Here is a 26,488-nt window from a genome sequence, read left to right as displayed (position 1 = left end):
CGTCTCTTTCCTTCGATGTGTACTGGATTGGACCTTCAGACTATCGTGTGTGATGCCTGTCAACTGGCGAAGCACCGTCGTTCATCTTTCTCTCCGTCCACCTCGCACTCCTCCACTCCATTATTTCGCATCCATAGTGATGTTTGGGGACCCGCCCCGCAGGCTAGCCTAAAGGGCCACCGATACTTTCAGATCTTTGTTGACGAGGCCACCCGCTACACATGGGTCTACTTGTTGACCGCCAAATCTGAGGTTGCTCCGACGGTCCGTCACTTCTGCACCATGGTTCGTACTCAGTTTGGCCGAGGTATTCAGCGCTTCCACTCCGATAACGCCCGGGACTTCGTCAACACCGAGCTGGCCACGTACTTTGCTGACCATGGGATTCTCCACGAGTCCTCTTGTGTGGCCACCCAGGAACAGAACGGTATGGCAGAACGCCGGATCGGGTATGTCACGTCGACCGCCCGTACCCTTCTACTGAACTATTCTGTTCCGTGGGCGTATTGGGGCGAGGCGGTCTTAACGAGTACCCATCTCGTAAACCGTCTCCCCTCCCAGCCCCTCGGGTTTGTCAGCCCACTGGATCGTCTCTCCACGGCGTTCCCCCATCTCTCACTGCGGACTGGACTCCTCCCTCGCATCTTCGGGTGCACGGCGTACGTCCACGATACGGCTCCCACTCGCACGAAGCTCGATGCTCGAGCTCTCCGGTGCGTCTTCGTCGGGTACGCTTCTCTCCAGAAAGGTTACCGTTGCTACCACCCTCCGTCTCGGAGATTTTTCATCTCGGCAAACGTCACCTTTGCCGAGCATGAGTCTTACTTCGGTGATTCTACCTCGCCACGCCTTCCGCTGGTTGAGGCGTCTTCGACTCCTTCCTTGGAACCCTTTCCATTTGTGGGACCCATTCCTCCACCGTCGCCGTCCCCAGCCACCTTCTCTCCCTTGCCTCCTACCGTCTCACCTCCCGGTGCACCGTATCCTCCCCCTAGTGCACCTCCTAACCCCGGGAAGTCCATCTCTCACCCCGGGGAGCTACCTCCTACTCTTGGTGCACCGTATCCTTCTCCTAGTGCACCACCTTCCCCCGGGGAGCCTCCCCCTACCCCCGGGGAGCTATCTTCTTCTCCCTCCTTTGCTTCCGCTCCTCCGTCGGACGATGCGTCACCCTCGTCTACTGATGATGATGCTCAGTTGGGATGGCCTATCGCCCTTCGGAAAGGGGTTCGTCAGTGCGCTCGCACACCTCTCTACCCCTTATCTCACTATCTCTCTTTTGATCGGCTAAGCCCTTCCTACCGGTCCTTTCTTTCTCACATCGAGTCGCATCCCCTCCCTCGTCGCCTATCCGATGCTCTTGCTTCTCCTCATTGGAAAGCAGCGATGGATGAGGAGATGCAGTCCTTGCTCAAGAACCACACTTGGGAAGTCGTCCCACATCCTCCTGGCAAGAGGGCGGTGGATTGCAAGTGGATTCATGCCAAGAAGCATCATGCTGATGGTACTCTCGAGCGCCTCAAGTCTCGACTTGTGGCTCGGGGGTTTACTCAGTCGTATGGCGTGGACTACTTCGAGACCTTCTCTCCTGTGGCGAAGATGGAAACAGTCCGTCTCCTCTTGGCGCTTGCGGCTCATTCCGACTGGCCGATACGACAGTTCGATGTGAAGAATGCTTTTCTCCACGGTGACTTGACGGAGGAGGTGTACATGCAGCCACCTCCCGGGTATACCCTTGGCGCCCCGGGCACCGTTTGCCGGCTGCGGAAGTCTCTCTATGGACTGAAACAGTCCCCGCGGATGTGGTTCGGTCGGTTCTCTTCGGTCATGAAGACCGAGGGCTATTCTTCCGTCACAGTTCCACGGATGTCTCCATCTTGGCCGTGTACGTCGATGACATCCTCATCACGGGGTCCGATTCTGCAGAGGCCGGCCGCCTCAGCTCTGTGTTGGCCAAGGAGTTAGAAATCAAGGTCCTCGGGCTTCTTCGCTACTTCCTCTGCCTTGAGGTGGCCTACTCCCCCCGGGGGATCTTTGTGTCACAGCAGAAGTATGCCGTTGACCTACTGGCCTTGACCGGAATGACTGAGTGTGCACCGGTTACTACTCCCATCGACCCTAACGTCAAGTTGGGTAAGGGGGAGGACTCAGCACCGGTGAACGCATATCAGTACCAGCAGGTGGTGGGGAAACTCCTGTACTTGACCCACACCCGCCCCGACATCAGTTTCGCCGTCAACCTCCTCAGAAAGTTCATGCACTCTCCGCGGGAGATCCATCGTCAGGCGGCCAACCGGGTACTTGCGTACCTAAAGGGCTGCCCCGGGAAGGGCTTGTTCTTTCCTCGGAGTATGGAGCGGACCGTGAAGGTGTACACTGATGCGGACTTTGCCGGCTCAGTTGTGGACTGTCGTTCCACCACAGGGTACTGCACTTTTGTCTTCGACAGTCTTGTCAGTTGGAAGAGCAGCAAGCATGACAAAGTGTCCCGCTCAAGTGCTGAAGCCGAATACCGGGCACTTGCCGATGGGGCCTCTGAAGGCCAGTGGATATACGGAATTCTCCATGACCTTCGTGTGGAGTATTCCAGCCCGATCCACTTCTACTGCGACAACAAGTCGGCCATCGCCTTGGCAAAGAACCCTGGCCAACAGGGACGGATCAAGCATATGGAACTCCACCGCTACTTCTTCAAGGAGCGCGTGGACGAGGGCATCTTTGACTTGGAATTTGTTCCATCCGCTGATCAAGCTGCTGATGTCCTTACCAAAGGACTATCTCGACCTCTCCTACAACGTGCAGTGTCCAAGCTCGGCATGGATGACATCCATACTTCGCTTGTGGGGGGGGGGGGGTTAGTGAGATAGTAAGCCTTATGGGCTAATGGGCCCTATTCTATAAGCCCATTAGCCCTCTTATCATTCTCTCCCTCCTAGGGTATATGTATACCCAGCCATGTACTCTATTGAGTTATGTCATTATCTTCTTCCTTCCTCTCTTGACAGGTCCCAAAGGCGGGAGTTGGTCGGTGAGCCTTGGGCGGCGGTGGTCAGGGCGGCACTCATCGGGGCTGCGGCTGTCAGGGTCGCAGCCATCGAGGCAGCCGTCGGGCGGCCTCCTTTGGGGCCGCAGCAGTTAGGGCAGCGGCCGTCGGGGTCGCAGCCCTCGGGGTCTCAGCCGTCGTGGCGGCCGTCGGGGCTGCGGCCTTCAGAACGGCCTCCTTTGGGACTGCAGCAGTTGGGGCGGCGGCCTGTGGGGCAGCGGCATTCAGGGTCGCAGCCGTCCAGGTTGCGGCCTTTGGTGCGGCTGCCGTCGTCACAGGCGGTGGCTGGTCAGACGGTGGAGGAGGCACCGCTGGAGGTGGCTCCAGCGGGAGCGGCGGTGGCGGATCGGAAGGTGGTGGAGGTGGTACAGGCGGCGGCTCGCGTGGCGAGGGGGCTGCTTGCTCCTGCACCTGGGTTGGGAGTGGAGATCCTGATTTGGACGACTTCGGCTCCTGCCTTGGTGTACGTTGGTCCAGTCGCTGCTCGAGCACAAGGAGCAGTTGATTGAACCGTTCTTCCAAGCGCTGGATGCGAGCCTCCATCATCTCCAGGGAACGGCTCTGATACCAATGTTACGAACCTGCTAGTTCGTATCGGTGAGAAGACGGGAAGAGAGGAAGAAGGCGCCGGGATGGTCGTCGGCGTGCCGGGATGGACTACGGCAAGTAGGGGCAGGCGGAGTGGGCGTCACCTACATGAGGGGTCCAGCGGAATGGACGTCGCCGGAGGGAGCCAGACTCATTCTTGATGATACTTCTTGGCTGCCCTCCTCAAGGGAGAGCTGTTCTATTTAAAGAGATTACAAAAGGTCCAAATGACCTAAATGCCCCTACTGGGCTAAAGGATGAAAAGAGCCTAGATACGTCGGGGTCGTATCATTGGGGTCCCATCTAGGAGCACGGGGAGAGGCTGGAGAGCAGGAGAAGCCTGCATTAAGAAGAAAGGATCGATTGATCCTGATTCCCGGTATCTTGCATTCAGTTCCGTAAGCCTACATTGTACAAACCTCGTATATCTCTCTCGTTTTGCTCACGCATTCTATTGAATTGATAAGAGCTTTTCTTTCAAGAAGACACAAGAAAATCACATTTTCATTTCTATTTTCTTGTTGTTATCACCCTCCTCGCTTTTTATTGCATTCCACGGCATGAATCAGATTCGACTTTTAAATATGAAATATTTTTATTAGTAGGAGAAACGATTTTTTTCTAGGAATTCATTGATATCTAAATTACCTTTATGATAAAAAAATAAAAAATGTAAACATGCGGTTGTCTTTGACACTACAAATGTTTTATGAATTTAAAAGAGAATAATTTTGGAATAAATACCTCAAGGCCATCACCAACTGCATGGCATCATCACTGGCTAAGGTGAAACCCCCATCACCACTGATCGCAATATGGTAAATGCGGAAGAGACCGTCCAGTGATCCGCTAAGCTGACCACGACAGTCTTCATCAAATAGAAAAAGTTTATCAATTCAGTTGAACCATCTAAAGCGTATATGTCGTTATGGATTTATAAGCAATTAAAAAAGGATAAAGAACAAAGGAACAAAACGGCAGATAAAGGGTATCACCTTCACATATGTACTTGAAGGCTACTGACGCCGCAGCTGCAGACTCAGGAGATGAACTCATGCCTCTTGTGAGGATATCCACGAGAGAAGGCAGGACAGATGGCAGGACATTGAGGGACTTCGAGTATGCTCCAATAGTTGAGCAAACTGAAGAAAAAAAGCAAAGAACGTAAAAAGGAATCCTAGATCACAGAAGAGTTATAAATTTATAAATTATAGAGCAGAATGAGTAATGCAGGATGAGCTGAACGACGAGAAAGAAGTTACCTGTATGAAGTAGCTCAGGTTGATGGGGAAGCTCCGGTAAAATTGAAAATACCTATACAGACATGCCAGAGATAATTGTTAGTGAGAGGACTCTCCTATTGGGTCATGTTCTATAAACCCACTAGGCTCCCTCACTTATCACTAACTCATATTCTCTCCTCTCTCTCTCCTAGGGTATATATACCCCTCCTCATGTACATTCTAGTTAAGGATTTCATTTCCTCTCCTTCCTCCAAGCCCTAGCATGGAGTTCAACATGGTATCAGAGCCAAGCTCTTGATCCCCATCTCTAGCCCTAAGCCTGTGTGCGGGCTTCCTCTTCTTCTTCTTCTTCTTCTTCTTCACCATCACCCTCTCAATCTTCTCATTGCTCGCACGCAAGAAGCGCCGCCGCCCGCAAGCAGCCGCCCGCAAGCAGCCGCCCGCGAGCACAGCCGCCCGCAAGCCGCCGCCCGCGAGCAGCGCCCGCACGGAGCGCCCGCCCGCAAGCCGCCGCCCGCAAGCAGCCGCCCGCGAGCAGCCGCCCGCAAGCAGCCGCCCGCGAGCAGCGCCCGCGAGCAGCGCCCGCACGGACCGCTCGCCCGCGAGCAGCGCCCGCGAGCAGCGCCCGCACGGAGCGCCCGCCCGCAAGCCGCCGTCTTCGGACCGTGTTCGGTTCTTCGTTCGCTGCCGCTGCTGCTGTTTGCCGTCATGTCGACTACCTCCAGCATGGGCAGTGATCCGTCTGCATCCACCGCCCCGACGTCAACCCAAGCAGATTTCACCGCGGCTGACTTTGCCCGGGAACTCCCGTCGCCGAAAATCGGTGCTCCTCTCCCTCCGGCTCCGGATAACTGCCGTCTCAGTGCTCCGAACTTGATGTCGTGGCTGAAGTTCGTCGAGTACACTCTGCGCGGCCGTCTGCTCCAGAAACATCTCACCTGCCAGCCCCTCCCCGTCACGGACCCGCATTTCCCGGCCTGGAGTGCCGAGCAGTACTTCGTCCACTCCTGGCTCTTGACTCACACTCTCTCTCGGGAGGTCTATGACAAGTTCCTCCACCTGACGACTCCGCGGGAGATCTGGGAGCACGCTCGTCGCTACTGCGGGCATGATGCTGATGACTGGAAGATCTTTACTTTGGCCGAGCGGGCGAGTGTACTCCGACATGGCACCATGTCCATTATGGACTATAGCCTTGCCCACCAAGCCCTGTGGCGCGAGGTGGACTATTACATGCCGGTGGGGGATCCGAATTGCGTCGACCGCCGCCATGCTCTCAAGCTCCGCTACATGTCATTTCTCGACAAGCTGAATCCGGAATATGCGGATGTCAGGCGTCGGGCTCTTCACTCCCAGACTCCTCTTCCGGACTTCGATGGTCTGGTTAAGGAGTTGACGGAGGTTGAAAGCAGCCTTCGTCGTCAACGTCCGCTGCTGGACCTGCCTGCCGAGTCCCCCGGCGAGAGTGCTGCCCTCCTGTCCCGTCCTACGGAGCAACCTCCCTTGCTGCCCAAGCCTTCTTCGGGCTCTCGGGCACCGGTGGTTTGCTCCTACTGCGGCAAGCCGAATCATCTTGAGGCCCGGTGCATCAAGAAATTTTTGGACAGTACCCGGGATCCGGAGGTCGCCTCGTCGTCATCAGCTCCTGCCTCGTCGTCTCGCCGGTCCCGCAAAGCCAGAGCCCATCTTGCCCAGGCACCGGCCCCGTCGCCCTCTAGCTCCAGCCATCCAGCCATGACTAATGACCAGCTGACTGCCGAACTTGTCCGTCTCAGCTCCCAGCTGGCTGCCCTGCAGACCGGGTCTTCTTCGCAGCCTACCGTGGCTCACTTCAGTGATTTCGGTGCGTTCTTCCTTCCCAAGTCAGATCAGTGGTATTGTGGACACTCGGCCCTCCAAGCTCCCTTCGTTTCGGATACCACCTGGGTGCTTGATACTGGGGCCATAGAGCATATGACCCCGTTCAACCACCGGTTTCTGTCCTACGAGCGGCACCTTGGTGGTCGAGCTGTCCACACGGCGGGTGGGGGACGACTTCGCGTGACTGGTATCGGGTCGATCCATGTGGATGGCCTTGGTATCATTCACAACGCGTCCTTAATGTTCCGTCCCTTCAGACCTTACTTATGTCACCGCAGCGACTCGTCGATGCGGTCCATTGCTCGTTCCACATTCAGTCTGATGGGATCTTTTTGACTGACAAGGTGGGGAAGACTTTGCGAATTAGGCGCTCGGATGGCCTACTGCTGTTGGACGAGAGGGGGCGGTCGGGGAACCCGGTGCAGCGGTGCTTGTTGACGGTCGAGGACCAGCGCCGGCAGCGGCTTCTACTCACTCACCAGCGGCTCGGGCATCCGTCTTTCCATGTTTTGAAAAGACTTTTTCCGACATTGTGTACTGGCTTGGACCTCTCTTCTGTTGTTTGTGATGCATGCAAACTGGCGAAGCATCGCCAGGCCTCCTTCCCTCCGTCGACTTCTCACAGTGATGTTCCCTTATATCGCATTCATAGCGATGTATGGGGTCCGTCGCGACAGGCCAGCCTGAAGGGACACCGGTGGTTCTTGATCTTTGTTGATGAGGCCACCCGTTACACGTGGACCTACTTGTTGCCGTCCAAGAGCGCCGTCTCCTCGACTGTTCAAGCCTTCTGCACCATGCTTCAGATTCAGTTTGGCCGGACTATTCAGCGGTTCCGGTCCGACAATGCGCGGGACTACGTCAACCAGGAATTGACCTCGTATTTCACCGCCCATGGGATTCTCCACGAGACGTCTTGCGTGGCGACGCCCGAGCAGAATGGCCTTGCCGAGCGGCGTATTGGGTATGTCACGTCGACTGCCCGCACTCTCCTGCTGGACTACCACGTCCCGTGGACTTATTGGGGGGAAGCCGTTCTGACGAGTACTCATCTCATCAACCGGCTGCCCACCCTGACCCTCCAGTTCAGCCCTCCGCTTGACCGGTTGTCGGCTGCCTTTCCCGCCGCGCAGCTCCGCACTCACCTTCTTCCCCGCGTCTTTGGCTGCACGGCATATGTTCATGACACGACGCCCTCCTGTCGGCTGGATGCCCGGGCGCTCAAATGCGTCTTTGTTGGCTACTCTTCGCTTCAGAAAGGGTATAAATGCTTTCATCCCTCTTCTCGTCGGTTTTTCGTCTCCGCCAATGTCACCTTCTCTGAATTTCAACCCTTCTTCTCTCCCACATCTCCTCCGGCCCCTCCCTTGGAGCCGGATCTGGTTCTCGAGCCCGCTGCTCCCTTTCCTCCCACCGTCGTCTCTCCTCCCACAGTCGTTCCATCCTCCTCTTCTTCTCCTCCACCGGTCGGCCTTCCTTCCTCACCCATTGCGCCTACTCCATTATCTTCCTCCCGAATCCTCGCCTCCTGCTTCCGCTCCTCCCGCCTGCTGAGTCCTCGCCTTCCTCTCTTCCGCCAGCCATTTCCGAGTCGTCTTCTTCTCCTGCTGACGATGACTCCCCTGACTTGCCTATCGCTTTGCGTAAAGGGGTCCGCCAGTGCACCCGCACTCCCCTTTACCCCCTCTCTCACTATCGCTCCTTCGCCAGGTTGAGTACTCCTACCGCCTGTTTTTGACCCGCATCGACTCTGTCTTCGTTCCACGCCGCTTAACCGATGCTATCGCTTGTCCTCATTGGAAAGCGGCGATGGATGAGGAGATGCGCGCCTTGCTCAAAAACCACACGTGGGATGTGGTTCCTCTCCCACCCGGGAAGACGGCCGTCTCTTGCAAGTGGGTTCACACCCCCAAGCACAACGCCGATGGCTCCTGGAACGCCGCAAATCGCGGCTCGTGGCTCGTGGCTTCACTCAGTCCCACGGCGTCGACTACTGCGAGACGTTTTCTCCGGTCGCGAAGATGGACACCGTCCGCCTCCTCCTGGCGCTGGCCGCTCATCATGAGTGGTTGATTCGCCAGTTCGACGTTAAGAACGCCTTCCTTCATGGCGATCTTACGAGAGGTCTACATGCATCATCCTCCGGGCTACCCTCTCGGGCCTCCGGGGACCGTCTGCCGACTGCGGAAGTCCTTGTATGGACTGAAGCAGTCACCGCGGATGTGGTTCGGCCGCTTCAGCTCCGTCATGCGCGCCGAAGGGTACACCCAGAGCAATGGTGAAGCCACTCTCTTCTTCCGTCACGGCCCGGCCGGGGTCGCTATCCTGGTCGTTTATGTGGACGACATCCTGATCACCGGGTCGGACACTGCCGAAGCTTCACGCCTCAGCCGCTCCCTTGCCCGCGAGTTCGAGATCAAGGCCCTTGGTCAGCTCCGGTACTTCTTGGGGCTCGAGGTGGCCTACTCGGCTCGTGGTATCTTCATCAGCCAGCAGAAATATACGGTGGACCTGCTGACTTTGACGGGTATGACCGACTGTGCTCCTGTGAAGACCCCCATCGACCCCAACGTCAAGTTGGGCGCCGGGGGTGACTCTCCGCCGGTCAGCACCCATCAATATCAGCAGTTGGTGGGGAAACTTCTCTATCTGACCCACACGCGTCCCGACATCAGCTATGCAGTTAGCCTTCTCAGTCAGTTCATGCATGCTCCGCATGAGATTCATCGTCAGGCCGCTCACCGGGTGCTCGCGTACCTGAAGGGCTGTCCCGGGAAGGGTTTACTCTTCCCCCGGAGCTCAGAGCCGACTGTAAAGGTATATACAGACGCTGACTATGCAGGCTCGACTGTGGACTACCGGTCTACCACCGGTCTTTGCATCTTTGCCTTCGGGGGCCTTGTGAGCTGGAAAAGCAGCAAGCAGGATCGTGTCTCCCGTTCGAGTGCAGAGGCGGAATACCGGGCACTTGCGGATGGGGCCTCTGAGGCTCAGTGGATTCACGGGGTGCTCCGCGAACTTCGCGTCGAGTACACCCGTCCGATCCACTTTTATTGTGACAACAAATCGGCTATTGCCTTGGCTCAAAATCCGGGCCAGACGGGTCGCATCAAGCACATGGAGATCAACCGCTACTTCTTCAAGGAGCGGATGGACGAGGGCTTGTTCGACTTGTCTTTCGTGCCGTCATCCGACCAGGCGGCCGATGTTCTCACGAAGGGATTATCAAATCCTCTCCTTGTTCGTGCTACCTCCAAGCTTGGCATGGATGACATCCATACCTCGCTTGCGGGGGGCTGTTAGTGAGAGGACTCTCCTATTGGGTCATGTTCTATAAACCCACTAGGCTCCCTCACTTATCACTAACTCATATTCTCTCCTCTCTCTCTCCTAGGGTATATATACCCCTCCTCATGTACATTCTAGTTAAGGATTTCATTTCCTCTCCTTCCTCCAAGCCCTAGCATGGAGTTCAACAATAATCATTGGAATACGCAAAAGCAAAGAATGTAATAAGAAAAAGCTGTAAGAACCAAAAAATAAGAACGAATGGAGTAAATCAGATATGTCCACCGGATGAAGCAGCCAACCCACTTAAAAGATGATAAGCAAAATTAATACATCAGTACACTTTTGACTCGGACATAAATAATTGAGTAAATTTTTAGGGTCATCCTGGAGACGACCATCGTACCTTTGGCATCATTTCACCTTCCTGGACTGGAACAGACTTGGCCACAGGCTGCATGCAGAAGAGTGCAGCTTCCACAGGTCGCCAGCCAGACCCATCTTTGCTACAACCCGGCACCGCCTGATGTGGCAAGTAAAGTTATGCAAACATCAAAATGCGTATGGTTCAGGAGGTGGAACCAGATAAATTACAAGATAGGACAGACATGAATGCATACTAGAGAATGGGTGAGCACCAAAATTTGTGGGGCTGACCGTAATCTTCAGTGTTATTAATAGATGCAGCATACTGTGGGTAGATGACAAAGGTCAAGTTCCTAGTCCATACAATTTTCTTATACTGCACATCACATCCTCTAATGTCAACATTTAGAGGATTCTTCGTACTTCGTTTCATTAGCAAGATGGTTTCATCCAATAACATGTAAATGATGAAAGTCTAAGATGCTACCAGAAGCCGGTGGGAGTCACTTGGGGCAAAAATTTAGCCAACACTCAAATTTCAGAGAATCCCAGTTGTCAATGGGGGATGACCTAGCATGTCCTCCGTCACGTGCACACAGTTTTAGGCAACTGACGGTGGTTAATAGCCATTGTCATATATATTGGGTCTTGAAGTGTATAAGCCCAATTAGTTTATACATATATCCCTAAAATCTAATGGAAGTGTTCCAGGCTTTTCTCTCTTACGGGATTCCTCTTCTCCTTCTCTTCGATACTTCTTCTACTTGACACAAGAATTTTCAAAAGAAATATTCCACAGCAGTAGATTTATTACAGAGTTCACACAGGAGGAAAGAGGGGCCGTCCATAGAAGGACAGATATAGAAGAAAGAGAACTAGAAAGTGGAGCTCAGTCAGATTGGCACCGCCCGCTGGCCTGGAGAATCTCCAATCAGCAACCACTCTGACCGAATTCATTAGATTTTAATTGACCTGTTGATCTTGTGAGTAGAGGGTCGTTTTATCTATTCCCACCATTGCCAATCCATGAGTCCTGTCATGCCGGCATACGCTTCAATCCTAGCTCACTTCTTGTGTCTAGGGAAGTTTGTATCACAGGACTCAAAAAGGGACTTTAAACTCCAATTGGAGCAGATGAGTCACAAAGTTTTGCACATAAAGATAGACATCCCAGTCAAGTACAGCTCATACATCAGCTTTGAGAATATGATTGTAACTTTTAATATACAGTGTACTCATACACTCCCAACTGTTTGAAAACTGGATTTGTTACCCAGATAGCCTATTACGGCCCATCAACAGGAGTTTTTAATGAAATGTGCTTGAGTTTGTCAGCCGGGATATTCCTCTTTCTTTACTTTTTCTATTTTTGTTATTTCCTATTTTTCTCTCTTTCCTTCTTTTCAGTTATTTCTACTTTCAGACTAATGGACCTAGTTATTGGCCCAATTCGTGTACCCATGACCTGGTATTGAAACCAGGATTGTTAATGAGAATGAGGGTGTCGCTATTGTTCAATACCAGTCTCACCTACCTTTCTTAGGGTTTCTGTCACAGTTGTCTGGGGAAATCTATCTCCGTTGGAAAACAGAGTTCATGGTTTTCTCCAGACAGTATGCCCGTACTTTATGCATCAAGGCAAAGACAGGCTGTGAGATGTGCCATTAGAAACCGCTACCACTGTGTTCTTGAATGAAGAAAATCATGAACTCATTCAGATAACTCTCTTAAGATGTGTTTATCAGCTCCCTTTTTGCCACTACGATAGTCCGCCAGCCAAACAAAATGAAGAATTCTGCAGTGGATCACGAGATTGCTGTCTCTGAATACTAATTTCAATCAAGAGTCCTTACTCACTGCCCGCCTTGGAGCCCTTTATTTGGGCGCAGGATGGAGGATGTGGCGTTTCGCATCAGAAATGTCATAAGCAGACGGGATTTTCAAAATTTTATGTACTGTTGTGGAATTAAGTAAAAAATGCAGCTTAGTCCAAACTTACACAAAAAGTGCATTAGTGTATTATGTCAACATTTAAGAGATTGCAGGGAGATAGGAAAGAAGATAGGCCAGCAACAGGGAGACACCAGTTGCCCTAGAACACAATTGTGCGCTTTAAATCCCATACATTTCATTTCATTCTATCCGCCGGAAGTAGTTGTATTCACATAGTTGATTGGGCTCATTAAAGTCCATTCTCAGGGTATATATGTGAACCCTTCAGTTGAAGATGAAACTTTTGGCATTTTGATACGATCTAGGGCCCTATTTACGAGCGCCGGTGGCACCACAAAACCGAAGCAGCCCACTAGCCCACTTGAAGCCAAGCAATCCCTATGTGATTAAATCTTTTTCCTTCCCTAGCGACTTTCCTCCTCTCCTCTTGGCCGGTTCTCACAACTCTCATCGTGCAGACATTCTTCCTGCAGAGGTGGCGGCTTCTCACACCACTGGAGCGATGACCTTCCCGATTCTCTTTTAATCCTCTTTCTTCTCTTCCCTCCCTTCCTAGACTGAGATTCTATTGACTTCTTTCCCTGAATATCAGACGTTTGTCTCATCTCAAAGGCATCAACAAAGCCCTAGAGACGAGGACCTTCGTCTAGTTATTTGATAATAGTAGCGGGTTCTTATCACATTTGGAAGTACCAACTCATAGATATCACTTCACACATTGCTCCTTGGTCTCTTCTTCTCTCCTGTCACTTCCCCCCTATCTCGTTTCCCTTTATCCCTGGTAGGGCTTCTTCCTTCCCCTTCTCTGTTGCTCTGTCTCCTTATTTCGGCTTCCCCACACGACCTTACTCCTTTCTTATAACCTGATTCGAACCACGTTTGTATCTGATTTTCACAAAAAGTCAGGAACTTAGAATTGATCAGTAAAACTTTTTAAAATTAACAGTCTCATGGTCACTAAGCATGCGTAAGATTATAGTTGGATAAGTAATTTTTTAACTTTTTAAAAATTACCAGTCTCATGAAGCAGGAAAAAGAGAACATGGACAATTGATCGACCAAAGGCATGTCCAATCGTGAAAACTGAGAAATCTAACAAGTACGCAGAACACACACTTCTGCCAAGTCGGTATTTAAGTTATGTGTCGTAATCTGCATTAGTGTCTTTTTCCAAACAAAATAAACAAGGGAAACAATATTCAGCAACCATACGGATGTAAATTTTAAATATTTACAACCACGTTTTAATCGAAGGATTGAAAAGCTCATTTCAAAGACAAAAGAAAATTGATGCATATAAAAGATGAACACCCAATCATGGTATTTTGTCTCAAATATGGAGTCCTGCGCATCATTTTTAAGCTATTTCTGCTATTAAACAGCGGTCAGTAAAACGGCTGAAGTGAATGAATATAAACCTCAAACAGAAGCACATACCACAATGCGTAGGAGTGAGACAAAAAAATTTCATCAGCAGTATAGGTTACAATCACCTGAATGAATTTTAAAAAGACAATCTTCAACAACTCTTCAGCTCCTAAAACGGCTGATGCATCAATCAATACATCACTTGCAACTGGCATTCCCGCAACACATCCGCAACAAAAATTCAGGTGTCAGAGATCAGTAAGGCAAAACTATATGAATACAAAGAAGCTAAGTTTCATCGACTTAACTAATGAAAGTTATTTGCGAAGATAACCTAGAAGCTATGAAAATTACACGTATGTACTTTTGCCCACTTTTGTGACCCGTAAATGTGTCTCACTAAGGGCTAGTGGGCCCAACTACACTGCATAAACTTTAAGCCCTTTAGGAGCTTATCCTAAAGGGCTTAAAGTTAAGTGCTTATCCTCCTCTTGGGCCCTATTCTATAAGCCCTTTAGGAGCTCTTATTTCCTCTCTCTCATAGGGTATAAATACCCTAATGTAAGCCACTTACTTTCTCATGTCAATCTATTCTCTCATTTCTCAACCTCCATCGACCCTTCTTCTCCTCCAAACTCTCTAGGGTTTGTCATGTATCAATCAATACATCACTTGCAACTGGCATTCCCGCAACACATCCGCAACAAAAATTCAGGTGTCAGAGATCAGTAAGGCAAAACTATATGAATACAAAGAAGCTAAGTTTCATCGACTTAACTAATGAAAGTTATTTGCGAAGATAACCTAGAAGCTATGAAAATTACACGTATGTACTTTTGCCCACTTTTGTGACCCGTAAATGTGTCTCACTAAGGGCTAGTGGGCCCAACTACACTGCATAAACTTTGGGGATTTTGCCCATGGAACAAATATATTGTTCTTAAAAAAAATACATATTGCTTTTCGCCCTGCTCTACCATGTGATTGTCTCGAAGTATCTCATGAGGTCTAATCTCTTGCCAGTCCAATTGCAACGTCAAGGTTTGCCCTGTGTCTATGATCATCTATTCTAGCTGAAGTTACACATTCCTTCAAAAGTGTTGTGTAGTCATAAAAGTGGAGAATATAAATAAATGTATAACGAAATATGCATAAAAAGAATCCTCCATTAAACCCATGTATTTCCTCTGTTCTGTTCTTTCTTACTCCTTTGATATCCTAATGTTTCAATTCTTCTCATTTTTAAAAACTTGTTTTCGTTGTTCCCACTTAGTCTTGAGGCACTGCCCATGAGCTCCACCAGTCATCATTAGCCTTCAGTGATCTGACCGAGTTTTGGCCAGATCAAGGATAGATCTACAGCGGCAATGAAAAAAAAATGGTATTGATTGATGATTGGATCAGTTGAGTTGATAGCTTGACTCGGCTGGATCAAGGTCGGACAGCCAATCTGATCAACTGGATCGTCCAATTTGATCAGATCAGCCTGTTAAATGCCGTAAAATAAGCTCATTAATAATTCTGTGCAATTCTGATTAGTTCTGATCGACAATGGATCAGATTCTGATAGATTAATGGAGAACTGAAGGAAGAAGAGAAACCAGTCCGCAACAAAAGGGGACCAGAGATGAGGAGACGGATGAGTCAGTTTTGCCAAGTAGCCTTCAGTGGTTCAGGTAATGACTGCAGAGGTATCAGAGGTAGCCAGAGACACATTTAATCTTCTCAACCCTCAGCTTCTACGTCGACGACAAAGAATATGAAGGCAAAGACACTGATACCTGCGCTCAGGATCACCTAATCAACAATAAAAGATCACTCAGCTCTCTGTGCCTAAAATTCCTGGGGGAAGTAATCATTATCTCTAGTATGGACATTTCCTGCTGTTTCTCAAACAGCCAGGACAGCTACAGAAACTTGATGAATCCTGATTGTCAGCACTTGAGTGCCGCGACTGTACACAAACACAGAGAGAGAGGTGAGGGAAGATTTTTCTCTCCATTTTTATATTTGATACAACTTTTTTTAAAATTTTATTGTTATCAGTTAAACATTTGATCCATCAGATGATAGGGCTCCAATACAGGATGAATGATAGAACGTATTCCCACGGGAGAAATGCTAGATCAAGCAAGTCTCTGATCACAAAATCAATGTACTTACTGATAGAATTCTGAGGTCTCTTCTTCAGAGAAACAAGAGGTAGAATCGATAGAAGAAATGTAGAGAAGAACTGTTGGAAAACAGAAAGAAAGATAAGAGGAAAACTGGCCGCATCGGTTGTGGCTCCTTCCCCTTTTTTCGAGCTGGACGATCTCCACTCTCGTCACAGCAACAATGTTTGGAATCTTCTTCGTATCCCCCACGGATTGGCTACCGCTTTATTTAAAGAAACCCTACAGAAGAGTTAGTGTGGCGTCACACGTGCAGCTTCCACGGCATGTGTGGCGTTACTAAGTAAACGGTTTCTCTTCATCCTTTGATAGGGTCTGCGTAGGGACCCTATCATCAGATCGTTCATCATTCATTAAGATCATGATTGATCCTACATTGATTTAAAAAAATTATTGGCTGCTTTGGTTCAATCGACAGTCCATTGATCATTTCAACCAATCGGAAATTAATCAATTGAGATCGGATTAGTTCATTTATCTGATTGAGTCATTCTTTCTATCACAATCAAATTGATCCCTAATCAGCACTTTTCTCCGGGAATCATCCTCAACCACTAGCTATTCCCTATTATGCCATCAATATATGAGCTTCAATGTTTCAGCACATCTCACACTTAGGCCCAAACATGGCCGCTGTTGTTTACTCTTCTTCTCCAGATCGCAATACCTTCACACACCGTAACAGCCGTCCCAACAATTTCCCTGCCATCATGACATAATTGGCTCCACAGTCGGCCTCCCTGCACCAAGATCAAAATTCTCATGTGTGGCTTATGTCCCTCCTGGCTTGACAAGGTTCAGACCTAGTGAGTAAGAACAGGTCTCACCCGGATCCTGCTGAGTCTATCCATTCTGGCCCACCCAGAATCACTCAGCCTGTTCAACCCAGCCAAACTGGATTATCCCCACTGGCCAACCCAGGCTAAAAGATTTATTATTGGTTTTCCACGACTGTTTACAAATTTATCACGCTTTATTATTTTAGCAATTAGGAAACAAGACCAAAGTTGTGAACCATAGCTGGAACCGAGAAAAAGTGATTTTAAGCATTCATAACGCCAAGGGAATAGATGAATGAAAGCCTAAAGAAAAACGTCCCTACAAACTTGTTTAGGGATATCCATGAAATTAAATACGGAACCTCAGACAATGAAAGCCTTGAATATATTTTAACCTGACTTCCACCTCGACCAATGATTACAAACCTTATGTAAGGAAATTATGAGATACAACAAGAGAAAGACGGTATTTTCGTAATAAAACAAGATTACCAAATCTGTTGTGCTTAAAATCTTTAAGATCCTCTTCTGAAAGCTCCAGATGATTCTCTGGATACTCAACTCGAGTAATGATCTGCATCAAACACAACCATAAATTCCCACGTCTACTGAAAGTAAAAAAATAAAAATCGACAGTCCAGAGGTTTGAGTGTTTCCAAAGGTAACCGTTGTGAATATGCAAAAAATATGAGAGATGATAAAAACACAAGCCTTGAAATTCTAGAGCTCACCAGTGAGACAAGGTGTGCGAATACTGGACGAAAAACCTGGATTCTTCTATTTTTTTCTGCTTCTGCCAGTGCCTCAGATCCAAGAGATGAATATGAATCACTATGCCAGTTTAACGTATCTGTTATTCTGTATGCCTTGGGAAGGGAATGCACATCATTTTAGAAATGATTACCTTCGGGTCAAGTGAACCTGTAGGTGATGCCAGAAGTTGTATGTCATGGAAGAAATATCATATTCAGGATGTGATGCCACCTCAAGAAGTGCACGTGTTATGATCAACGATTCATTAGTACCTGAAAGATATTAGTTATAATCAATGAATATAGATTACAAGACCGTCCACATTAACGATTTCTTCCTGAATAAGATTACCGCTTGCTATAAGCTCTACGTAGCAATCCCCCATGTCTGCAAATAGACGAGCAATGGCCTTTATATCTTCATCATCCTGATAATAGAGAACAATAAAAGAAAAAAAATAATGATATAAGTGCAAGGATATGAAATAAGGCAATATGTTTAATGCATCACAGCGAATGGAGAACACCTATGCAGTAATGTAATATACTGAGTAAAACGATATATAGCACCCGAGTAAGTTGCCGGGACCAATGTATATTGGTTAGTAAGCCGACTTCAACAGCTTTAAAAATTCATCGGTGTTCAACCCACTTATTTAATGCCCACATCAGAGACGCATCCTTCACCATTTAACATAACTCTCAACACAATTGAAAGAGGATACTCGATGGAAATATGAAAAAAAAAATCATACGATTTATGATGCAGTCATATGGGGTTACCAGTGGCCCTACAGACTCGGATAAAATAAAAAAAAAACAGAACTGTCATGAATTCTATGGAAGCATTATGCTAGAAGTTTTGAGGTACTTGGATAGATGATACTGCAAACTAGATGTAGGATGATAAAGAATTGTATTATGAAAGAGACAAAGCTCCTGTTCCCACTACCTTAGAAGAATCTTGCAGCTGCTCCATCATATCCATGACATGGGGCACGAGTACATGAATCAAGGGGATATGGGCAGATAACCCACCACTTTGGGACGCCGTAAAGTGTATGAGTTCAGATACAACTGAAATAAGAGAAAAGATCAGCAATGAGGGATGTTTTTAAAATAGATACCAAGATAATTGTTCCTCAGAATTAAATAAAATAAAACAACAAGAAAGGATTATGAAGGTATGAAACATAATGTCCATCTATTCAAACCTCTATTCTTCTCAAGATTGAACAACATTGTATGGATTACGATATATCAATTTCTGGGAAATTACAACCGGAGTCATATCAATGATCAACCTGATTCTTTTAATATAGGCGAATTCAATACACAAGATGGCCCCAAAATGGGCCTCCCTTCATCCCCTTCTAAACCCACATGGCACAGGGGACTCCACATCATGAAGAACGTTGTCAATTGTGGTGCAATCATATTGTCCATAGCACTGCAAGAAGCCTTCCCCATTCCATCTCTCCTAGATCTGCCTTCTTGGATAGAGCCCCAAAATGGCATCATGAGAAAACACACCCACCCCTGGGATATCTTGGGATGCCCATATGACCTGGGCAAATTAACATGCAAAAAAGAAATAAGAACAGTCTTCCTCACCCCTTGTGCACATTACGCATTTTGCTGAGGCATCCGAGAACTTCCATGTTTGGTGAGCGCATGTCACAAGTCACCCCCTCATCAACAACCAACTATAACTCTGAACCTTTATGGGAACTTTCTGATTGCACAACAAGCCATTTGAGGCACTGGCTGTCGGATCCTCTGATACTCCTCATCTGATCTTCATATAGGCATACCTAACAGAAAAGGAGGTGCCAACCCACTCCCGGCCATCTTGTGCCTTGTTCAAAGGTCTAAGCTGTATGAGCCCCTGATACATGAACAACAATTCTTCAACCCTCCGATTCGACAAAGCCCCTTGCCAGATTGGGATCAGAGCACCATCCCAACATTCGCTGACCATGGTTTGAGGATTTCATGCAAGGGTGAAAAGTCTTGGAAACTTCACCAGTAAGTTACCACAAGTAGACCAATTGTCCATCCAGCACCAAGCGACAGTTGTCCTTCAGGACATTCAAACCAAGATCCAAATTCATGGACTGTAGATGGAAAACCCCCAATCCCTTCCCCTTGATCCAGGGGTCGGCACACTACATCTTAGGAGACCAAGGAAAACCCCCTGTTATTTCCAGATCAGGATCCTCTCCAGAAAACCTCCTAAAAAAGCATTATAGATACTTCCAAGCCCTGTAAGCATCTTAAAAACTGGGATTGCTAAAAGAATCAATAGCTGCAGCACCAAGTTGCCCCCCTTTAATAATATTATGTTCTGCCATCCCTACGGTATCCTTTCCACCTTCTCTATCACCGGCTGTCGATTTGTGTTCGAGAGCCATCCCTCCATCAATGGTAGGCCTAAATACCACACAGGAACTAATCCGATGGGTGTCACTAGGGCTCTAGAGCACTGTGCCCCCTCCAGGTGATAGCCAGACCCCACAAATGCAGATTTGTTTTGATTGATCTGTAGGCCCAAAAAGCCCACAAAGAGGTTTAACAATATGGACAGAATCCTAGCTTTCTCCATGGAGCCTTCCAAAAAAATGTAGTGTCATGTGCATTTTGTAGTGGAATGCCATTTGGATAACTCGTCGTCTAGAAAACCCACAACAGGCCATGTGCACAAGCCATAAGAGTACACGTTGCCAAAGCATCCACTGCTAGGACAAACAATAATGGTGCAAACGGACATCCTGCATAACCCTCTGTTCTGTTTCATCCATTCCCATTCCAAACACCTGTTCAGTAAGATCAAAAATGAATGAAATGTAACACATCGCACACCCATGCCACCCATTCAGCAGGAAAGCCTCTATCTCATAGAGAACCATATAAAATTCCCAACGAGGGAATCACAGGCCTTTGCAAAGTCTACTTTCCACATGAAGCCCTTTGTCACATTTCTCTTCCATGCCACTAGTATTTCAGCAGCCAATATTCCATTCACCAGCTGCCTGCTGGGAATGAAGACCAACTGGAAAGCCCGACTAAACATTCGATCACCTCTCTCAACCTGTTGGCCAAGAACTTTGTGATGATGAGATAAATTTAATTTGACAATGATACAGGCCGAAAATCACCAAGGTGGGTAGCCCCTTGTTGCCTTTGCAGAAGAGATGTGAGAGGTTGATACACTCTAGACCATAGTTGCCACTCCATAACTATTCTAACATATCCATAACCTGCCCCCACCAACTCCTAGAACTCTCTAAAGAAAAATACCAGAAATCCGTCCAGACCTAGCAACCCTTCTCCATTAAACCATTGGACTGCCTCCCTCATATTGTCCATAGAGAAAGGTCTCACTAGAGCGGGTCTGCTGCACCTGTGTGATTCTGGATGCCACTCTGCCACTCCATGCCCACCAGCTTTGGTCCCCCCATCTATAGATGGCCCTGAAGTGGTCTGCTAGGGAGCCGCCCACTGCCTGTGCCCGAGCATATTCTTGATTCTCCACCTGATGCTTCAGCATTTGATTTGATCTTGTCCATCCATTCACAATCAAATGAAAAAATGTGTTAGCATGCCCTCTTTCAGCCACAATTACAACAGTCTCCGACTCCAATCTAGCTCCAGCTTCTTATCTTCCTCCACCGCCACCTAAAAGGCTGCCGATCCATCATTTCTTCTTCCACTAAGCTTCTTGTATCCTACAGATCATCCACCTGTCAGGCTCTTGACAGGGTGTCATTTTGCCGGTGATTACTCCCTGCTGGCAGAGTGTCATGTTGACCCCAATCAGATGTTGTCATAGCCCTGCAAGTTTAATGGCCAATCTCACTGTAGGCACACCCTGCCCAGGTTGAAATGACAGTCACACGCCGAATTTTCATTGAAACCATGCTCCTGCAGTTACGATCTGTCCATCTTGCACTATTTGGACCTGCTCTGGCTTCACGACCCAACCATACTATTGGGTGATGGTCCTACAGCAGTCTAGGGAGTATTCTGCATGTTGGCCTGCCAGAACCTTTCCAACATTTCTACTGAGCTAAGGAATCTGGTTAACCGAATGTATACACACAGTCTGTAGGTCCCATTTCCTGTAACCCTGCTCCTAATATGAATGACCATTCTGTTGAACCCAAATCCCGCACTCCAGTAACATGGGGTCTATCCCTCATCTCCTTCGTCACATTGAAATCCCCTCAAAGGGCAATGGGATTCCATGAAAGGAAGAGGCCACTCCATTCAGCTCCTTCCTTGGAATGTCTCGCGGACCTGCACTAACTGAACCACAGACTGATGCCAGAACACACTCAAAGCCATTCCTCTGCCATTTCAGCCTCACTACTACCACATATTGTCCCAGTCGTGAACCTTCTTTAGAAAATGCCGTCTCATTTGAAGCCACTGTGAAATTCTAGGATCCACCAATCATATTCCGTCAGGAAACCCTTCAGGAAGCCTCGCCCCACCAGGTTCAAATCCTTTGCCTCACAACTTCCCAGCAATTTCTCTTGCAGACAGGCCACCATATCACCCGACTCACTCTACACCACCATTCATACCAAAGTTCATGCATGTTCCATGATATGCACTACATATCCAACCAGATGTCTCCCCTCCTTGTGTCTGCATTCTTACAACTCAACTGCCTTGGCCATCACACATTTTCACCAGTTCATGAGAAGGTCATTGCATGCCTCTTCATCTCAGGCACAATAGAGCTTCTCCTTAGCATCCACCTGTATTGTAGCTTTTCCTTTTGGATACTGTCTCCGGTTAGCAGTTTTCCTGGCTGGCCACGCGTCTATTACCTGCCATCTACCGTTTTCCCAGCCACCAACCACAAATTTCTCCCTACATTATCCCTCAATGCTATTTTACCCGTTGGGTATACCACAACCCTTGAACAGTATAATATCCCCCTTTGTGATTTGTCTAGTCTTCTAGAGGGCCCATACCCTCCCATTTCTGGTGCCCCCTTCAGCTTTTTTTGTTTCCTCTCATATAGATATCATAGTCCCAGACCCAACCTAGTCATCCAACTTCCATTTTAGCCGACTCTTGTTTTCTGGCCCATCGAATAAGAATGGACTCGTCTCCTACCAGGTGACAGGGCCCTGAGACAGTCATTACCTCCTCTATTCTAGAATTAGTATTGTCTCCCTCCAACTGCTCTCCTATTAAAGGTGCCTTGACCTCCGCTGTCACAGTCTTTCCCCCTTCATTGGTATTTGTGTTTCCCTCCTCCGTTCACGAGGCCCTGCACACTGCCCTGTTGTGGCTCCATGTAGGTCTGCGATACGTTCCTTACAAGATCAATTACCCAACCAGAACACACGTGTGAGTCCTCGCATGTGTGAACCAGTTTAAAATAAGAGGTAACTTGTGCGGGAGGGGGAATCGGGCATTTCATGAATCTGGAGGCTGACGGTTAGGCCCGCCAGAAAGGCTGGAGCAGCAGGAGCAGGCCTGCTGATCCGGAGGGAGGAAGCGCCGTCGCGGAGGGAGAAGCCACCCTGCAAGCTACCTTTTATATTTTCTTCTCATCTCATCTTTTCTCTATTCAACTTGGAATGTGCCTTGGCGAATTTGTGATGATTTTCGTGAGTTCTAAGTCGAGAATATTCATTGATACTGCAAGTCGTATCAGTCTGCCGGCAAGCCGTCCGCCCGCCTTGGCTGCCATCTTCCACCACTAAACCTTGCTTGTAGCCCCTGAATACGTCACCAATTTTTGAACTCTATGACCTCCATTATATCAGTGTCGCCGTCAGCCGTCCATTGCTACCTCCATCAACCCTCTGTCTAAACCCGACCCCGGGAAAGAAGGGGGTGATCGGGAGGATGGCCTTTAGGGGGAAAGATCGTTTGGGAGGATGGCTGGGAGGGGGCCCAAAATCTCTTTCATAATTCAAACTTTCTGTAATAATATCTCTTCCATGCTTTTATCTACCGTTAGGCCTTTATTCTATGCAGTTATGGGTAATATATGACCAACAGGCTATTAATGAGCCCTGCAGTTAACTTTTATAATGAGCCCTGCAGCCAACATAGGAATTTTATTTTTACAAGTTAAGTTCAGATCTCCCAAAGCTCTCAAAACATTGAGGCTTTGGGACTGTTTCTTTTGTTTTTTTGAAGAAAAATGTTTTGGCTCCATTGGGACTGTTTCACATGATAGGAAATGTCAAATTCTCAATATTTTTAATGTTATTTTATTTTTAGTCTCTAGGATCTATGCACTGTAAATTTATAGCACCGTCATTATGTCCGTATCAGATTTCGTTAGTAATGTCAGATAAATTGTTTCATTTTTCCTGAAACATCACTTAGAACAGCAGTAGTGAAGACCAAGGTAAGATAGGGGTACAAACCTTGATCATAGTTGACTCTGAGCTCCGCACCCTGGAATCACAGAGTTTGGGAAGTTTCGAGAACAAAAACTGGAGGTATGTGAGGAGAAAGTAGGAATAGAACGATCTTATTTCCTTATTGGGAAAAGAGTCTGAACGGGGAAACAGGGAAAAGAGAGAAGATTACCAGTTAGGCGAAGCATGTTTTTCTCAGGCTCCCATCATTTTGTTTTATGGGTCTACCACTGATGGTTTCTTGTCCAGTCAAACATAAGTAAACCCACTGTGAGACAGGGAGTCTTCCCATCATAAAAAGTAAGAGGCTTTGAAGCTCTGCCGTGGTAGACTGATACATAGTATCAAAAGATTGAATCAATATAGTTGCATTCTCCACCGAAGTGGATAGTCTAACAATGCTGAAAACGGAAAGTAACAATCTCGGAGTTGATCCAGACGACTCCTCCTCCTTGGGAGCTCCTTCTCGATCAGGCGGCCCTCCCTCCACGAGGTGGACTCCTCCCCTCCAAGCCAGACAGCAGAGCCACGACCGCAGCTCCACGTTTCCCCTCTGAGGAAATGGATTCAAGATCAAGAAAAACGGTATCTGTACCTGGTAGACTCCTCCTTTATTTATAGGACTCTGCGGGAAGTTCCCGCCCAATTCACTTAGTCTGGTCAAACGTCCGTTGACCAGATCTGGTCCTCCTTCGGTAAGTCTTGGAGTAGCGTCTATCATAGACTAACTGCTTCCCATGTCAACTCATAATCTGGAAGGTTGTTGCACATTATTTGCTTTTATTGAGTATGAATCAAGAGCAACCACTTTTTTGAAATTAAATATTTTTTTTCAGTTATTGTATCCCTCTTTATGTATACCTGATAATTGATACAACCTCGATGGCTATCTGTCAAGATTGTATGGTTTGTCAAACAAGTTAAACAGATTCACTTCAATTCAAATGGTTGTTCATAATATAGAGAGTTTGATGGACAAGAGAGAATAATGGAAATGAGTGAGGATAAGGAGGATTGCCAATGGAAGGGTTGCTGCTCTCCAGAGGACGACATCGAGTTTGTAGGGCAAGAGTGAGAGAGGTCAGGGCCATTAGGGAAAGAGAAGGACAAGGACTAGAGTTATTTACATCTCAACTCCGGCCAATCCCGGCATCAGGAGGGGCTTAAGTTGCTTCGTTACTGGGCCACACCTCCAGATTTGGCTGGCTTGTATTCCAGGCTTTTTTTGGCTCAAAGATCCGACTTCAAATCATACCAATAACATGAGCCCGTTTAAGTAGAAAATTTGAGGGAACTTCCTTGAGTCTGATGCAGTACCGCTGAAAAGTCCTATTTTGGAACTTATCAGCATTATATTCCAAACCATCCATAAGGGTGACTTCCTCGTGTTGTCAAAGGTGTGGTGAATTCTCAAGAAGATTTAAGTTCATATGCTACGGCCCCACTATGCAAGATTACATTTTAGGGGTCAAGGTACTGAGGGTCAACTTTTTTATGAATACCATATTCCATGGTACGAGCTGGGCATCCCAACGATGTTCCGCTTATTCTCCAGAAAACAAGGCTGCACGCAAACCAAGTGGTACACCAATCGATACAACCGTGAAGGGAGAAGCTTGCCAGGAGAACAGTACCATGAAGAGTGGATAGAATCAAAAAATCAACAGAGAGACTTCTCATGCCAAACCATGCCATACCAGATATCGCACTTTTAGTGGGACTTATAAGTCACAATGCACAACACGGGTAGCATTCCCCTTAAGCTGCAGGTAGAGAGTTAGCTTATTTGGAAATTACCGGTGTCATTAATTTGTAGTAATCTGCATTGATCCATGTTGCGCTGGCTCTGTGATTTATTGAAGATGAACCTCTGGGTATTTTTTATTGCTCATGGATCAACCAGCTTCCTCGAAGAAGCAAGAAGCAGCAACTGTTTCAAGATCTGCCGGTGAGTTCAGAGACCAATGGCATTGGGACTTTCTGACGCCTTATGGATAAAGTTCTCGTAGAAGATTCGTAAATTTCGTGTCACCTTCTAAGCCAGTCATCGAAACTGGAAACAACTAAACTTGCAGATCATCAGTTTGAGAATTTAAAAGACAAAGGTCTCTGTTTTTACTTCAGATGCTGCTGATGCGGCAGCATTTAAATCTTTGTAGAGTGGCCATAGTCATCCAATGTATGAAGCTTCGTGGACTTGAGCATCAATTTTTATACGTATCGGTGGAAATCAAAGGAAAACGAGATCACGATAAAAGTAGGTTCAAAATGCCTCCAGAATGAGATCCCTCAGAATCCCCGAAGAAGAGAGGTAGAAGGGATCTCAGAAAATTATTGAAAAAGTAAAATCACTAGTCTAAGCGTCACTGACCTCAACCTCCTGTATACAAGACTCTCTGCACTCAAGCCGTCTTCCTCAGCAAATTCTGTTAACGTCATATCCTGGTCGGCAGGCTTAAGTGATCCTTTATTTAAGAGGCAAGAACTCTCGCCAATTTGTCACTCTCATGCGAAACACGCAAAAGCACATGTCTCATGCCTAGCACGCATTGCATGCTTCCTCATATGTCTTTAGGAGATTCGCCTCACAAACTTCCAACAGCAGTTCCCAAATTCTTACCAAAAAGACAAGGTGAAAGTCTTAATGGGATTATTGGTAGTAAATGTGATACAAATCG

The 26,488-nt window shown here is 47.7% G+C and overlaps 1 protein-coding gene across 2 annotated transcripts in view; it reads right to left on the bottom strand.

The window, feature by feature from the left end:
* Nucleotides 1-26,488, bottom strand: part of MOS14 (ARM repeat superfamily protein) — a 40,203-nt gene that overhangs the window by 6,884 nt on the left and 6,831 nt on the right. For both annotated transcript variants that reach the window (XM_078571732.1, XM_078571734.1), the window contains 10 exons: nt 18,368-18,492; nt 17,768-17,843; nt 17,568-17,688; nt 17,395-17,494; nt 17,156-17,237; nt 13,836-13,918; nt 10,430-10,546; nt 4,894-4,945; nt 4,627-4,773; nt 4,376-4,499 (listed from right to left, as the gene is read on the bottom strand). In XM_078571732.1, coding sequence (XP_078427858.1) covers nt 4,376-4,499; nt 4,627-4,773; nt 4,894-4,945; nt 10,430-10,546; nt 13,836-13,918; nt 17,156-17,237; nt 17,395-17,494; nt 17,568-17,688; nt 17,768-17,843; nt 18,368-18,492 — 1,027 coding nt within the window. The remainder of the gene's footprint in view (nt 1-4,375; nt 4,500-4,626; nt 4,774-4,893; nt 4,946-10,429; nt 10,547-13,835; nt 13,919-17,155; nt 17,238-17,394; nt 17,495-17,567; nt 17,689-17,767; nt 17,844-18,367; nt 18,493-26,488) is intronic.

The sequence above is a fragment of the Wolffia australiana genome, chromosome 2 (assembly GCF_029677425.1).
Source record: "Wolffia australiana isolate 7733 chromosome 2, ASM2967742v1".
NCBI lineage: Eukaryota > Viridiplantae > Streptophyta > Magnoliopsida > Alismatales > Araceae > Wolffia > Wolffia australiana.
This window is presented reverse-complemented; position numbering and strand designations above follow the sequence as displayed.